At 43.1% G+C, this 17,444-nt stretch overlaps 1 protein-coding gene across 1 annotated transcript; it reads left to right on the top strand.

The window, feature by feature from the left end:
* Positions 1-1,091: 1,091 nt before the first annotated feature.
* Positions 1,092-17,410, top strand: LOC107700134 (synaptopodin 2-like protein). Its single transcript, XM_016501670.1, has 4 exons — positions 1,092-1,418; positions 4,932-5,083; positions 5,170-5,891; positions 13,320-17,410. The coding sequence occupies exons 1-4, from the start codon at positions 1,317-1,319 to the stop codon at positions 15,929-15,931; spliced, it is 3,588 nt and encodes a 1,195-aa protein (XP_016357156.1). The 5' UTR covers positions 1,092-1,316; the 3' UTR covers positions 15,932-17,410.
* The last annotated feature ends 34 nt before the right edge of the window (positions 17,411-17,444 follow it).

The raw sequence follows: 17,444 nt of genomic DNA, 5'->3' as shown, positions 1-17,444 counted from the left end.
ATATATATATATACACACACACACACACACACATATACATAAATATGAGTACTCTATCCATAATATTGCTTTCTCCAGTGAAAAAGTCATTGTCTAGTCTGAATCAGGAGAGAAATACACCCAGATCACGTTTGAAAGCAACAACAGTCCAAAATATGTTGAAATATGTTGAAGGATTTTTGATATGAGAAGACAATAGATCCACTGGCGAGCAAGTGATGCAATGCTAAATTTTGCCAAATCTGTTCTGATGAAGAAACAAACTCATGAACGTCTTGGATGGCCTGAGGGTGCATACATTTTCCAGCATTTTTGAGTTAACTATTCCTTTAAGAAAATCAAAAAAACTGTTAATGGTAAATGTTATCTGAAGATTATCATATGTTTGGATGGTGCTGTAAATCATGCTATAGCAAAAGATAAAATAAAAACAACATATAAAAACAACAAATCTGAAAAAAAAAAAAAAAAATGCTAAAGATAAATGACCAAATAATACTGAGAATATATCTAAATTATAAATGAAAGAATAGCTGATTATAATAAATTATTTTCACGTAAACATCTTTGGTCAAGCAACATTATATCCTTTTTTTATTTTTTAAAGTGACGTGACATGTGGCCAAGTATGGTGACCCATACTCAGAATTAGTGCTCTGCATTTATCCCATCCAAAGTGCACACACACAGCAGTGAACACACACACACACCGTGAACACACACCCGGAGCAGTGGGCAGCCATTTTAAAGATCAAATGATTAAGTCCCCAATTATTTAGCTGACGAATCCCCCAGGAATAACCAGTTTGCCAAACATTTATTTATAATGTCTAATGAGCATCATTAATGTTCATTTTAATTTGCAATGTGGTCTTATAACCCCTCTAACAGCTCCCTTCACATTTTGAGGGCATTCACAGATAAAGCTCTTGGGACTGCTGGGGTATTTATTTTTAGAGGGTCTATCAGCATCTTTTGGATGTGGCTGTGGATTGACAGGACAAGTGTTACCAGCAGGATAAAGGAAGGAGGTCTTGGATCTAGACCGTGCACCCCCACCCACCGACCCAGCATTCCAACGAAGAGAGAGATAGAGCCATTCTTGCTTCCTCCCGCCCCCTTTTGCTCTCCCCACACTACACATGCTCATGGCCCATGGGGTGTGTGTCTGCACTCACCTCTCAGGACTGACAGAAGCTCTGCAAGCAGTCTAGGCAACGGTGGAGGACTGAACATACAGGGATGGGACGAGACTATTGAAAGAAACTAAGAGCCAAGAAACATTAAAAGAGAGACACAGAATCACAGAAAGAAAAATGGTTGCAGAGGAGGTAGTGGTGACCCTGCCAGGAGGTGCACCATGGGGTTTCCGATTACAAGGAGGAGCTCAGCACCAGAAACCACTCCAAGTGGCAAAGGTAAGGGGATGGTTGGATTGGATACCTGGTTATGCTGAATCATGTGTCTCATATTTTAATGAATGGTCTGGTAAGCTATTGAAATCCACTGAAACTTTTGTGTATGAGCAATATGCAATACGTATATTACATACTACATAGAAGTTGGACTATGATGTGTCAGTATTATCTTATTAATGAACGGCATTATTAGATAGGAGATATATAGCTGCTACATTTATCTTAATTGCACTTTCAGGCTTTGAAACATAAATATACAAATTATTTTTCATTTAAAGTGCCCCCAAAGATAGTTCTTATCGAGTTCATACCAAAATGATATACGACAAATATCCTCACACATGCTAGAATGGGCCACATCACCCACACAAGTATTTAACAAAAAATGTCCTCAATAAAACAATGGTTCAAATTACACAATGTGATTTTACAAATTACATATATAATGAGATTTATATAAATTAATTGTCATGCAAATATCTCATAGTAAAATCACATTTGAACAACAATTTTAGATTTATTTACGTATATTTATTTTAATAAAAACATTTAATTATGTAAAAATATAAATAATTTATATAAAATTAACATTTTCTTTACTTTTATTTGTTTATTTCTATATTTAATTAATATATAAAGTCAGTGTCTATTGCATTTAATGTGGGCCTGGTCTGACTTAACTGAGCAGATATGCTTGTTCAACATGTGTCAGTGAGGAATGTAACACTTGATAAGCCGTCAAGAGTATAGTGTTATTGAGGACATTTTCTGTGAAATACTAATGTGGCCCATTCTAGCATGTGTAAAGATATGTTTGTCATATATCATTTTGCGGCCCTTTTAAATGAAGGATTCATAGCATATGTTTCAAAGCCTGAAAATGCAGTTAAGATATAGCACCTACATATCTTCCATTTACTAAGGGCAAAAATTAATGAGATAATACTGTCACATCATATTTCAACTGCAGGCCAGAAAGCACTTATTTTATCTGCTGATAAATGCAGTTCAAGAGAGCTATTTGGCTGTGTGCTGCAAGCATTCCTGCTCCATATAAACCTGCTTGGCTTCACAGTGCATCTCTTCACTCTTATCTAATTGACAGCTTCTGTTTAGCTTCCTCTGGAATCCAGATATTTCAAAGAAGCATTCTCACACAGTTCTGTAAATGAGGATGTTATTTCAGGACTGAGTAGAATTACAGCCACAGTGTATACTTATAAGCACAGTATGCCCCATTTGTTAAGTGACAACTGTGTGCAATGCATTTTCCCTGATCTAAGGGCTATTTTGGATTGGTGAGCAATGCCAGAGACTGTCTAGTCTACTCTTTCCACGTTCTGAGGGAACAAATATCCATCATAGAGCAATGGGCCTGACTTTTTTATTCAGAGAAATATATTTTTGCTTGGAAAACAAATGTTCGTCCAGCATCAGGGAGTTTCACCTCGTCTTTCATTTCAAGGTCACCTCTGCAGACTTTCATCTGTTTCCATTTGTGGTGTAGCCTTTTTTTTCCATGACCATCTCTACTTTTAATTGAGCTATTCTGATCCACCCGGATCTCTGATTGCTTCTTTTAAACCTGGCATCTAGAACGCCCTCAGTGCACTTGCTCAGCTAGCAAAATGCTCTGGCAATGTTTTGAAAATGCCTGAAGACGTACAGCATGTCCTCATAATACCTGCTTGTAGTGCTTATAATTTAAATGCATTCATACTTCCATGAAATCCTTTGCTATCCGATATGATGCAGATCAACTTAATTTACTATATTAGTACTAAATTAGACAAACCACTTCTCAAAAACATGCACTCATTGAGTTTTAAGCTAAATCTATTGAGGCTAAGTGACAACTTACCCTTCACAAAAGTTGTGTACTTTATTTAGGCTATGTGGACAACACATGGTGAATTCACGACATGCCCTGCTTCAGGTCTGCCAAGAGGCACCAGCTGCACATGTTGTTCCCCCTACTTGCATTCTCAGACCATTTGATCGGCAATAAAAAGAAGGTGAATGGGCCCGGCTTTCATCCATTTTCATCTAGTTACAAATGTGTGTTCACGGAAAAGCAAATTAACACTGTGCATGTTGTTTAACGGTCTTCATAGCATTAATTTTTGTCTACAACAGTGTTTAAAATGAGAAGTTTCATAAGACAAAATATTCCGAGCTGCTCTGAGCTGAGCGAAACCCTTCGGGCCTTTGTAGGGGAATACAAATCTATGCTTTGGGCAAGTGAAAACATTATTCCAATTCCTCAAAACAGTTAGTTTATAAAGTACCGTTGGAAGCAGGAGACAAAGACAGGAATGTGGCCAGACTTTTAGCTTGGTGCGTGTTGGTGAAGTGAGTGTCGGAACAGCGCTCTCATATTTGACAGATGAACTCAGAAAGGCTGTACTGTCCAGGAGATGGTATTTGAAGATGGGCAAAATGCCATATAAGCCACTCTCTTTAAACATACAGTAGCTTCTTCCCTCCAATCTGCCATTACAAAACCCAGAGGATGAGGCCTAACTAATCTTTGGATTGACACTGAAATTATATGATTCACAGTTAACTTGTTTACAGTTGATTGAACAATTCAAGTTGATTTAATACATGATACAACATTTAGTACAGTATTCATCTTTAAACACTTATGTGATGTATTTTAGGCAAAAACAGGTACTTGAACACAAACATTCATTTCAACAAGATTAATTTGAAAATTTCAAGTCATTAATGAACAAAACACCTCTAGTGGTGTTCATTATACAAATATAATGAATTGCGTTTCATATTGATGAACACAAATGATTCAGAATTTAAAAGTCATAAGTCACAAAATCAGTGCACTTGAATCATCAGGATTTGCAATCAAGAAAACACACACACAGCAAGAACACAAGAACCTTTGAATGAAGAATGGTGCTATTTTGTAAATAGGTTAAGGTGTAATAAGGGTTTGATTATGTACTTTATTTGTGAGAAGTAGCCAGTGATAATGTTGTCCAGCACTGGAAAGTCCACCGACTGTGATGTGAGACCATCACTTGCCACTCAGAAAGAGAGATAACCCACTGACTTATAAGTAACAGTATGAACAGTGAACCAGAGTATGATAAGCTTTTGCAGGGGAATGTGAGTGATACTAACCAGTTACTATCCTAAACTAAATTGATATTCACAAGTGAAGCAATCTTAATAAATAAACAATGGCTAGAAACGTATGTGCTTTACGTATATCCACTGTTTTTTTGTGAATATGCGGGACTTCTGATTCATTAACCGGTAAACACTAAACCAGAAGAATAACAAAGTGCAGAAAAAACTGTGTGTTTATAATTCCGACAATATTTCAGGCAGCATAACAAGCTGTTTTGCGCAGCTAAAAATAACTGAAAACGGGTGACACAGAAAGCCTTACACATTTAAATAAGGTAAAAATAAGGTGAATATTTATTTATCTTCTCTCACTGAAACTCATCAACAGAAAGTTTGTGCTGTCTCCTCCTGCTGTTGAAGGTGAGGAAGCGCAGTAAGGCCTGCCGGGCTGGGCTCAGAGAGACTGATGAGCTGGTGTCAATCAATGATGTATCCTGTGGAACACTGTCTCATGCTGAGGCTATGAATCTGATTGATAGCGGCAGAGGAACCCTCCATCTGCAAATTAAAAGGTCAGAGTGAGATATCATTATCACAAGGAGTTGTTAGTCATGCTATAAAACTTATACTCAAGATAATCACCATGCTTTCCATTCAGGGCCCCAGCTGCATATCAGTCAGTGGTGCTTCTGGGTCGGGCCCCCTCCCCCCGTATTGATAAGGAGTACCAGGCAGCCTTGAGAGCCCTGTCGCCTCCACTTACCTCTAAACGGTCCGGTGTCAACAGAGCATCGCTCATGTCCGCCACCGGTGGCCTCGAGTGGCTTACATCCCCTCCAGACAGTGAAGCTTACTACGGTGAGACAGACAGTGACGCAGATGTGGCGGCACAAGAGAAGCAGCGTAGACAGAGACGACGAAGCCCCAGTAGCTCTCCTGCCAAGAGCCCTGGCCAAGCCTCACCCCAGGAGGAGGAGACTTCGGAAATTAGTGGCTATGAGAGCGCCCAGTATGTCTGTATGTACCCTCAAACACAGAGCTGGCCTGTATCTGATCTAGAGGGAATGGGGACTCAGCAACAGCCTGAAATGCCCGGGGTGGCCCGCAGAGAGGTGGTCTACCGATCCCCACAGGATGAATGGCCACACCAGGCTGAAAATTCCTCTGAGAATTCTGACCAAAGTCCATCAGGAGCTGCTGAAGTGGACAGTGGCTTCCAGGAGCCCCCCACTGTCCCACCTCCACTTGTTTCTCCAGAGCGGGCAAAAGAGGCTCTCATGCTTGCATCTCACAGACAGATGGTACCCATGGTGGGCCCTGTGGACAACCCAGTTGATGAAGAACTCACAGTAACGTACATGGACAAGGCCAAGCAAGCTAGTAAGTATCAATCATCTTTTTCACATAACATATATACTGTTCAAAAGTTTGGGGTTGGTATAAGATTTTTCTTGTTGTTGTTTTTGAAAGTCTCTTATGCTCACCAAGGCTGCATTTATTTGATCAAAATATATCAAAATATTGCTATATTGTAAAATAAGTAGAATTTAAAATAACTGTTTTCTATTTTAATATATTTAAAAATATAAATAGTCATTACTCACGTCTTCATTGTCACATGATCCTTCAGAAATCATTCTAATATTTGGTGCTCAAGAACATTTTCTTATTATCAGTGTTGAAAACTGCTTAAGATTTTGTTTCTGGATTCTTTGATGAATAGAAAGTAAAAAAAACTTCATAATTTAATACAACGTAAACTCTTATTGATTTAAAGAAAAAAAAACTGACAGAACGTAATTAACTTTACTTTTGATTTTTTTTTTAAACAATAAATGGACACAACTGTGTAGTCGTAACATAATGGAATCAAATAAATAAGTAAAGTTAATTGTCAGACTAGCAGTTAACTATTAACTAGCAATAGCACACAATTAAAGCTATGTGTTTTTTCCTTACACCAAGAAAGACAAATAGTCCAGGGCTTTCCAAACTCGGTCCTGGAGGGCCGGTGTCCTGCAGATTTTAGCTCCAACCCTAATTAAACACACCTGAACCAGCTAATCAAGCTCTTACTAGGCATAGAAACTTCCAGTCAGGTGTGTTGAGACAAGTTGGAGCTAAACTCTGCAGGACCCTCCAGGACCGAGTTTGGACAGCCCTGATGTAGTCCAAATAACAAATGCATTTATTAAACTAAATTATGTTGCTTTAACTTATTTTAATTATGTAAATAGAGCAATAAGCAAAAATAATTTTTGAGTTAATATAAATAGTGAGCTCAGCATTTCTGAACCTGTATCTATTTCTGTCATTAACTCATACATTATTTCTGGACTGTGTTAAATTTAACCTTTAGAAATCCACTAGATAGAAGTCCATCTCTAATGTCAGAAAAGAGTGTGAATCTGGATTTAGTGATATTTGATCAAATTAAGGCAGAAGTCAGTCTATTAAATTCTGCATACTGTGTGTTGACCCTTAAAATAGATTTTCTTGAGTAAGGGCACACAAAAGTTTATTTGTTTTTATTAATAAATCTGGTCACAAAGCAAAGCAAGTACATTTGAGGTTGATATAATTACTGGATTTGCCATAGTTTTTTAAGTTTTTATAATCTCAAATTAAGAGTAATAGAATTATGGCATAAATTGAGCTGTGTTCACGGGTTGAAGAGAAAAACAAACATGACCAGTATAGTTTGATTAATTAACAAATTATACTTATGGGGTGTCTCTATTCATGAATCCTTCAAAATGAATCACAAACACAGGAGTTCCGTTTGAATCAGTCTGACAAATCATTTACTGAATGAACTGAAAGTTACTATCATTACGTTCAGGTATGGTAATCTTGAAATAGTAAATGTTGCGTTTTTAAGGCTTGTGAAATTTGAATGTTGTGAATCATTATCTAGTTGTTCATATGACAAATTGTAATTAAAGATACATATCGCTTCATTGGTTAGCACAGAACCTAGGAATAGGGTATGGCTCAATTGGAAATAATCATACGCTTGTGGTGTGGGATTTATAATTGAGCTCATGCAAATGTTGGTGATGGGGGTTCCTCATATCCCCTGGCCGAGGGTTTAATGGGGCAGAGGAAGGGGGCTGGACTCAAGTGAGCAAGAGACTATATTTGTCCCTTGACTCACGCCTATAACACAGGCCTCTGTTGCATGCTGGTAAAGGCATGTCCAGTTGCTGTCCAGTGTCAGTGATATTTCATTCTCTCCATTTAAACTGGTCAGTCTGTGCTAATAATGTGATTTTAAGAGCCAATAATGATCTGGACTTGATTAATAAAAAATTCTACACCTTTAGTTTATTTCTTTTTTTAAACACTACTTAAAGTATTAAGGACTTTGTGAAAGTCTTTAATAAATGGGTATGTATTGACATCAACCATTCTTATACAGAATACAAATTCATATTAAAGTGGTTTGGGCCAACCTAAACTTACACTGACTGATAAATGTTAAGGCTGATTATTTATCAAGAGATGTGGGACAAATGAGTAATTTTCAATATTTTGACTCCAAGGCTGATATACTTCTGGTACTTCTGTTGTAAGTGGTTCAGGAACTGGATTTATTTATTTTTTTAAAAATTAGATTATAGTCATATCTATTTCTGCTGAAGCAAAGTGCCGATTTTTACTGAGTATCATATGGCTTGAGTCACTATTCAGTGAACTGAATGCTTATCCTTCTCAAAGGTTAAAAATCTGACCTTAAATATCAGATACGCACAGGTGTCAATATGATGTAATTAATGATGTGATGAGGATTAGGAGTCTGTTTTTCACATTCCTTCTTATAGCAAGATAAACACATATTGGAAACTTCATTAGAGTCAAACAACATATCTTGTGTCTGTAGCTGATGGGGTGCTAATTCCCCTCTCTAAAGCCTTTGGGAAGGCTTTCTCCTCAACTAATGGCACCCTGCCGACACTCAGTCTGAAGGTCACTTTGCTTTCCAAAAATTGACGGATCATTTTGAGGGTCGTGTAAATAATCATGTTTCTGTGTTTAATTCTGTATCTCCATTGAGAATTCTGAACATCTAGAACTCTTGTTTGTGAATTCTCTCGTATGTATGTGCGTCTCACTGAGGCTAGAGACATTAGTGCAGTGAGGATAAGGGTCCATAACAGCTGCTCTTCTCTGTCACCGTTAGTGGTGAAATTACAGAATAAGCCAGGGCATTCAGACAGCCTTGGTAAGAAGAGAAGCCGAAGCGTGCGCACCTGTTATTATGATAGCACAGTGGGAGGTCGAAAGAGCATGGTATAAAATATTGTGAATGTACCGATCTGCAGCTGATATTATATATCTCTGTGTCTCAGAATAGATAGCGAACAAAGATTAAATAGCTTTTGTGGAGGAATTATTTTAGTGTGACACAACTGTGGTTACTGACTCATAATTATCAAAATGGGGTATTTGAAGTAACTGCAAAAGCAAGAAATATAGAAGATAACAGATAATTGACTGTTAAATACTGTTCAGTGATGATAAAGAGGTTGACCTATACATGTCACAGGGAGGCGGAACAGAGGTGGATCAGGGGGAGGGATGGTGGGCCAGACCCGTGTAGTGGAAGAGGGCCTGGAGATGGAGGTAAACCAGGGTGCCAGGGCGGGACTGGCAGGGCAGGAGGCCAGGGCGGGGCCGGCAGCCTGTCATGGAGCTTGAGCTTGGGCGGAGCCGGCAGGGCATGGAGCTTGAGCTTGGGCGGAGCCGGCAGGGCATGGAGCCTGAGCTTGGGCGGAGCCGGCAGGGCAAGGAGCTTGGGCGACGCCGGCAGGGCACCAGGCTCTAGGAAGGCCTCCCGGCCTTGAAGGACGGAAGAAGCCTTCTTCCTCCTCCTCCTCCGTTTCCGAGAGTAGCTTCGTCTGCCGCCTGCGGGGGCACCGCCGCCTCGGGGAAACTGTGAGTGGGCACCGCCGCCTTGGGAGAACCGTGAGCGGGCACAGCCGCCTCGGGGGAACCGTGAGCGGGCACCGCCGCCTCGGGGGAACCGTGAGCGGACACCACCACTTCTGCAGCTTTCTTAGCGGACGCCGCCTCTTCTGGAGCTTTCGGAGCGGACGCCACCGCCTCGGGGGAACCGTGAGCGGACGCCACCGCCTTGGGGGAACCGTGAGCGGACGCCGCTGCTTCGGGAAGGCCTGAAGCGAGTCCCACCGCCTCGGAGGGATCATCAGCGGGCTCCGCCGCTTCGGGAAGGCCAGAAGCGAGCCCCGCCACCTCGGAGGGAACCTCAGCGGGCCCCGACGCCTCGGGAGCCTTGCGAGCTGACCACGCCGCTCGCACGACATCAGCTGGGATTCCTGCACGCTGCGTATCAGCCCGGGACGCTCCGGGAACGGGCGTGAGGTACTGGGTGCGGCAGACGAGGCCTCTGACGCCCCGTGGATTGCTGCTTTGGGGGAACTGTGAGCGGGCACCGCCACCTCGGCGAAACTGTGAGCGAGCACCGCCGCCTCGGGGAAACTGTGAGCGGGAACCGCCGCCTCGGGGAAACCGTGAGCGGGCACCGCCACCCCCGGGGGCGCTGCAGCTTCATCGGCTGCCGCTGGAAGCGCTGCAGCCTCCTTGGCAACCTTTGGGGGCGCTGCAGCCTTGTCGGCCATCACGGGAGGCACTGCAGCCCCCTTAGCTGGGGAACGTGCCAAGAACTCCACAAACCCCTCAAAGGATACATGATCGGATCCTAACATGCTCCAGTGACTAATGGGCTCATCAAGGGCATAATTGAATAAGTCCTTTAGCGCGGAGTCATTGTAGCCCAGCCCCTCTGCAGCATTCCTAAATTCCCTGGCAAACTCCCTCAGACCAGTCCCTCGTTGACGGAGGGAGCAACTTAAACAATAATGAGGTAACAAGATGGGCGGGGCAAGACAATAGACAGGAGAGAGCACATAGCAACAAACAAACACAACACAAGCCATGTGCTCACAGAACACAGTGTCATCTGGTGGCCATCATGGGCACACCCACTGAAGACTGTGACAGAACCCCAGACGCGAGCCCCGCCGCCTCGGAGGGAACCTCAGCAGGCCCTGACGCCTCGGGAGCCTTGCGAGCGGACCACGCCGCTCGCACCAACATCACCGGGAATTCCTGCACACTGCGTATCAGCCCGGGACGCTCCGAGAACGGGCGGGAGATACTGGGTGCGGCAGACGAGGCCTCTGACGCCCCGTGGATTGCTGCTTTGGGGGAACTGTGAGCGGGCACCGCCACCTCGGCGAAACTGTGAGCGAGCACCGCCGCCTCGGGGAAACTGTGAGCGGGAACCGCCGCCTCGGGGAAACCGTGAGCGGGCACCGCCACCCCCGGGGGCGCTGCAGCTTCATCGGCTGCCGCTGGAAGCGCTGCAGCCTCCTTGGCAACCTTTGGGGGCGCTGCAGCCTTGTCGGCCATCACGGGAGGCACTGCAGCCCCCTTAGCTGGGGAACGTGCCAAGAACTCCACAAACCCCTCAAAGGATACATGATCGGATCCTAACATGCTCCAGTGACTAATGGGCTCATCAAGGGCATAATTGAATAAGTCCTTTAGCGCGGAGTCATTGTAGCCCAGCCCCTCTGCAGCATTCCTAAATTCCCTGGCAAACTCCCTCAGATCAGTCCCTCGTTGACGGAGGGAGCTTAAGGTATCCAGCTGGAGCATGCGCTGATAGAGGGGGCTGGAGAGAGTGGAGACCGGTAGCTTGTGTGAGCCCATTCTCCGCTGAGTCCTCATGTTGGCTGATCCGTTCTGTCACGGTGCGTGTGGAGAGATGAAGCGAGGACTCAAGTGCAGGATGAATGGTTCTTTCTTTTAATAATAAAATGAAACAAAAACAAACTAAAACAACCCGAGTGGGAAAAACAGACAGGCAGGCTAGGAACTGCACTACATGCAGACATAACACACAATGAAAAACGACGGATCAGCACAGGATTACAGACACCAGGAGAATAAATAGGAAACCAAATGAGGAGGCTAGCGAGGGAGACACAGGTGGAGCAACTTAAACAATAATGAGGTAACAAGATGGGCGGGGCAAGACAATAGACAGGAGAGAGCACATGGCAACAAACAAACACAACACAAGCCATGTGCTCACAGAACACAGTCATCTGGTGGCCATCCTGGGCACACCCGCTGAAGACTGTGACAATACAATTAGTCAAATGTTGCCTCGATATAGCCTTCAGAGTCTCAATCACATCTAATTGGCAGTACTTGTCATCTTGTCAAGTCATCGTGGTGTGGTTAGAGATGTCAGCATGACCCCACATGACACTCAGCTTAAGCCAGCCTATCCAAGAAGAGGCGAGGTGTGCAAAAACAGGTGGGAAATGTCCGTTAGCTCTGTTCACCGACCAAAATAGCTTGAATGACATAATGGGGTTTCTTTGGGCCTGTGACAGGGTCTTGTGGTTTGACAAAAGGTCTTTAAAAGGCTTGTCCTCAGGCTACGGACTGGTTGATTTCATACCAGTGTGGGCAGAGCACCCAAGTATTGCTGGCTGAGCTCCACTGATGTGTTTGTGTGTTCTGCCAGTAAGGCAGACAACATGAGGAGCTTTACATCTCCTGGAGAGGTTGAACATGAAGGACACATCTATGCAGGTTGAGTCCTGATGGCTTCTGTAGAGCTTTAGAGAGATAGGGGGCTTGTTTTCTGTTTAAATGATCCAACATTATAGTTAAAATGAGAAAGGTGAGACAAGGTGATGGATAGCACAGAGGTATTATTTACATGATCTTGGATTTACAAAGATCAATTTTGATATGTTTTTGTGTAAGTTTGACTTACTTGTATTTTTTGATATTGAAAACTAAAATGCTGAAATCATCTCAGATATAGCAACCATTTCTCATTAAACATATTTTTATGTCACATGTTTTGATGCTAGCAGGTATGTAAGGGTTAACCTCTGTTTGTTGAACAGTTATTTGTACTGTCTAATTAGAAGTCTGGACAGATAATTATAATCAAAAGCACATTTATTTCTTCATTTGGACCGTTTAAATAAGAATATTTTGAATTTTATGCTTCATAAATTGATCCAACGTTGAAGATGTTTTGAGGCCCTCCAGATTAGAAAGAGAATATCTTAGCAAAAATACTGTACTCTTGAGGTTTTTGTTTTTAGTTTTTGTTTGTTTTAATTGAAATATCAGATTCCGTTTCCCTGTCTTTTAATATAGATTCTGGATCCCCAGGGGTTACTTGCTCAAGCTGTTAGAATGTGATGGGCTATTTGTAGAGAAGGATGAGCTCAGTAATTTACCATGAGGATTTTGGTGCCAGACATTTCAGTATCTAACCCACTGCATTTTAGTGTCTAATATCAGAGCTATTCTGACTCAACTAGAAAATGTGTTCCAGTCATTACAATGCCAGCTTGATTTATTAAAGTTGTGACTTTGTTTGATGACTTTATATGTGACTTTATGTTTAATGTTGCCCATTCATCACCAAAGTTGATGTTATATAAAAGCCATAAGTGTCACTTTATAGATTTGTTCAGTCAAGGCCTGCTAACAGGCCTGTTCAGTTGTTACATAAAGTTTTCATTCCATAATGCAGAATGGAAAAATAATGTTATTCAGTGATACTCACTGTAAAAAAAAAAAACATATTAAGAAGCAGTATATTATACTTTAAATACATAATAAACGTGCATCATCATTATGTTTAAGTTGTTTAAAATTATATTACAAATTATACTACTGGTTAAAGTAAAGACCACTGAAAGTATTTCTCGCTGATTGATACAGACATTATCTTTCTCTCCATAGAGCTACACAGAGGTGAGAGTGTACAAGATAAGCAGGTGAAGGAGGCCCGATCCAAATGCAGAACTATTGCTTCGCTCTTGACAGATGCTCCTAATCCTCATTCTAAAGGTGTGCTTATGTTCAAGAAGCGACGCCAGCGTGCCAAGAAGTATACTCTCACCTGCTTTGGCAGCGTAGACGGAGAAAGCTGTAGTAACACAGAGGGAGAAACCGAGGACGAAAGCCTGTTTCCTGGGAGCGAATCTGAACTTGACGAGGACGGTTTTTCTGCTGCACCAGACCCTACTTGGGATAGTGGTTACCTGGACATTCTAGACAAGAGAACTTCAGCATGTGTTGTGCCTGACAGAGATGCAGAGAATAGTCCAGGCCTAAATGCCACTTCAGGAAAAGGAGCCCAGCTTTTTGAACAACAGAGGAAAAGAGCAGAAGAACATAAGTCAAATCTGGTTACGCCCACTGCTTTCTCCATGCCACAGTATCAGGGAGACTCAACCCTGACATATACCCCAGTTATTCCAGTCACACCCCTAACTTCTCATAGTAACAGTATGGTAAACGTGGAACCTTTGGTGGTGAGCAGGACAAGTGTTGTGTTGTCACAGACACCTATGCCATCCATGGCAGGAGCATTACCAGAGCAAGCAGACTCATCGGCTGCCAGCTCAGTGCACAACAGAACTGCCAGGCCATTTGCCCCTAGTTGTGTGAGCCACCGAGCAGCAACTGCTCCAGTAGTCTTCAGGCCCAGCCCTGCCAAAAAGGTTGGATCACAGGCTCAGGCTGTGTCTGTGGCAAATATTCCAACTCCCTTCTCTCCTGCTGGCTCAGAAGGGAAGAAAGCCATCTCTACAACATCACTGTATATCCCTGCCAGACCAGCCACCTACAATGGTCCTTCCTCTGTGCTCTCTCCATCCTCAATCGCTTCAGGTCCATTTTCTCCTCCTCCTTCAAATGCTCCACTCTACTCCCCAAACTATTCCAGCACCTCAGCCCCTTTTTCTCCAACATCTTCTCATGTAACATCTTTGAGTTCCCCTTCTGGTATGGCTCAGCCTTACTCTCCTCCCCAAACACAGGCAATGCCACTCAGTCCTCCATATCATCATGTGGTTTGTACCCAATATCAGCCACCTCCACAAGTTCATGTGCCAGCACAGCCTTTCTGTCCCCCGTTCACAAATGCCCCAGGTCTTCCCAATGCCCCTGCCCCTGCTCCTGTCCATGCCTTTGCTCCTGCAACACCAAATGTGCAATCTTCCCCAGCACACAAAGTCTCCTTCAACCCATACATTTCTGTGGCATCCACTACTCCAGGAACACCAAATGCACCAGTTGCCCAGCAGTATTCTCTCTCCAACTCCACTGATGGGATCTCTTCTCGAGAGCAGCGGGTCTCAGTCCCTGCTGGCCGCACTGGCATCCTGCAGGATGCTCGTCGTCATGGCACCAAGAAACCAATGTTCAGTGCTAATGAGGAGAAGAAGGCTCCATCTTACAACCCTGAGCTAATGTCTCTAGTGCAGAACTTGGATGACAGGTCCCGTTTGGGTGTAGAGGCTGGGTTTGAGTCTGGCCCCGAAGAAGATTTTCTCAACCTGGGTGCAGAAGCTTGCAACTTCATGCAGGCACAGAGGCACAAGATGCCACCACCAGTGGCTCCTAAACCAGCTCATCCAGCTCCTGAGATGCCTCAGATGCAAGGTAAAGGTGCGGAGCTGTTTGCACGCAGACAGAGTCGCATGGACCGCTATGTGGTGGATAAACAGCCCAAATCTCCAGCGCATCCTCGTGATCCTTCACCTACACCCTCCCTCCCAGTTCACTGGAAATACACTCCAAACATCCGAGCTCCACCACCCATTAATTATAATCCACTGCTGTCACCTTCCTGCCCTCCAGTGGCCCAGCGTGGCACCAAGGCTAATGATGCAAACAAAGTTGGGGTTAAAACAGTGCCTGGCCAACGCAAACAGGGTATAAAGGCTCTTGACTTTGTGAGCAGGCAGCCATACCAGCTCAACTCATCTTTGTTCAGTTATGGAGGTGGAGTCCTTCAAAACACTGCCACTTATCAGCAGCAGCAGAATGGGGTTGGCATGACAGGTAATTCCCTTAATGGACCAAAGCAGGTCCCTGTTAAATCAAGCCGTGTGTATGAAATCAAACGTTTCTCCACACCTACTCCCATGTCTGCACCCACATCTCTGACACCTACTGTAATCGCCCCTCGCTCTGCCACAACTCTCGGTGAGCCGATGTGGCGCAGTGATGTCACTTCCCCACCTCCTGTTGCTCCAAGACCTGCAGCGCCATTCTCGCCACCACCTCCTGCCCCGACAGCAGCCCTGCCTGCTCTCCCCAAAATATCCTCTGCCCCTGTGACCAATTCAGTGCCCATCCCACAACCCACTCCTGGGCAGGCCTACACCCCATTCCAAGCAGCCAAGCAGTTTAAGAGCGCCCCTGAGCTGAGTCCCCTGTCTGCTGGTGTGCGATCCTCAGGGTCTGGGAGCAGCCAGAACCTACGGGTACCCAGACCCCGCTTCAGTACGTCAAGCATGGGTCTGCAACCAAATTTGCGGAGGCCTGGCTCCATACATTACTGAGAATCCACTGTGACAGTAATTACCACCCTGGGCAAGAGCACTTGAGCTCTGCTTGAGCTCTGTTCTGCTAAATGAATTGTTAGACTACAGTAATATAAGAAAAAACATCAGTCAAATAAATTTTTTTTTTGCATGTTCACAATTTTCAGTCACAATTATTATAAAAATAGAGTATGCAGCAACATCATAGATTCCTACGTCTGTATATGTATTGTTCAGTTTCTTCACAATGTTGAGATATTTATGTACTATTTTATGTACATGTTTCTATTTCAGTTCACATCTCATTTATTTTACACCAAATCAACATGTTTAACCCACAGAAAGAACTGCACAGAGTAACTACTTATGAGAGCAACTAAATAAAATAATGGCATTAATGTCTAATAATAATCGGGTTTGACATTATATGTACTGGGGCCACAATGAAAATAAGTGATAATAATCAATTGTTTTGCTATTTTTTTCACTTGGGGCCATAAGGATGGAGTGATAAAGGGTAAGTAAACTATATACAGTATATGTTACAGAATCCATCTGTGACAGAAGATGATGGAGCACAGAATCATTGAAGATTTGTGTACAAGTGGTATAGAATGTTCCAAGATATGTATCTGCCCAAGTTATATCAAAGTCTCAGTGACAGAGAGATGAAAGAAGTGTACAAAGAATGTGACAGCAGCTTGAAAAAAAAAAAAAAGAAAAATCCTCAAGTGGAGAGATGGTACAAACCACCCCCTTGCTCTACTCTTGCTCTTGAATTGTTATCTCTTCTGGCCTCTGCCATGTCCTTTACTTGTGATGTTATCCATTCTTTATCTCTCTAAACATCTCTTGAGGTTGGACTGCAGGCCTGTGTTTGTCTAGAGCATTGCACAAAAGCCTTTGCTTCTTGCTTGACGAGGATCAGTATGGATGCTTGATGCATGTGCTCATTTTATCCTCATAATGCTGTGTATGCTGAGGTTTTGACTAAGCATTTAGAAAGGCATGTGAACTCCACTGCAGGGAATTGTGCTGGGGCTTTTTCATAGGACAGCTGAAAAAACTACACTAGATGACAAGTTCTGAAAGCGGTGCTTTATCTTTATGACATATTATGCGAATGTGACATCTGACCACTTTCCCTGGTGCTTGCTCTCATTGTGAATGATGCTTTTGCCAAACAGGTATGACATCCATTTCAATCACTTGTGTGAGCTGTTCAACTGCATTTGTGAAATTGTATGCCTAGTTGAACTTTTCTTGCTTTGCTTTTTATGAGAAAATACCCTATGGCTTTGGTGGGATGAAACAACATGAAATGGTGGGTACCATTTCTCTACTAAGGATAAGAAGGTTGATCGGATGTAAAGCTATAATGTACCTTGTTGTCAAGTAGAAAGTGGGAGGTATGGATATGGGAGGTATGAAGCAAGATATAAAACTGATATAAAATTTAAAAGCAAAAATAGAGAGGAAAGTGCCTTTTTCACTTTTTTGGGAAATTAGATAGTGTTATACACTAAAATAT

Source organism: Sinocyclocheilus anshuiensis, unplaced genomic scaffold (assembly GCF_001515605.1).
Source record: "Sinocyclocheilus anshuiensis isolate Anshui unplaced genomic scaffold, SAMN03320099.WGS_v1.1 scaffold1135, whole genome shotgun sequence".
Taxonomy (NCBI): Eukaryota; Metazoa; Chordata; class Actinopteri; order Cypriniformes; family Cyprinidae; genus Sinocyclocheilus; species Sinocyclocheilus anshuiensis.
This window is presented reverse-complemented; position numbering and strand designations above follow the sequence as displayed.

Coding starts and splice junctions, on each gene's coding strand:
- LOC107700134 (XM_016501670.1), top strand. CDS start 1,317: ATGGTTGCAGAGGAGGTAGTGGTGACCCTGCCAGGAGGTGCACCATGG. Junction 1,419..4,931: donor AACCACTCCAAGTGGCAAAG/GTAAGGGGATGG, acceptor CTGCTGTTGAAG/GTGAGGAAGCGCAGTAAGGC. Junction 5,084..5,169: donor CTCCATCTGCAAATTAAAAG/GTCAGAGTGAGA, acceptor CTTTCCATTCAG/GGCCCCAGCTGCATATCAGT.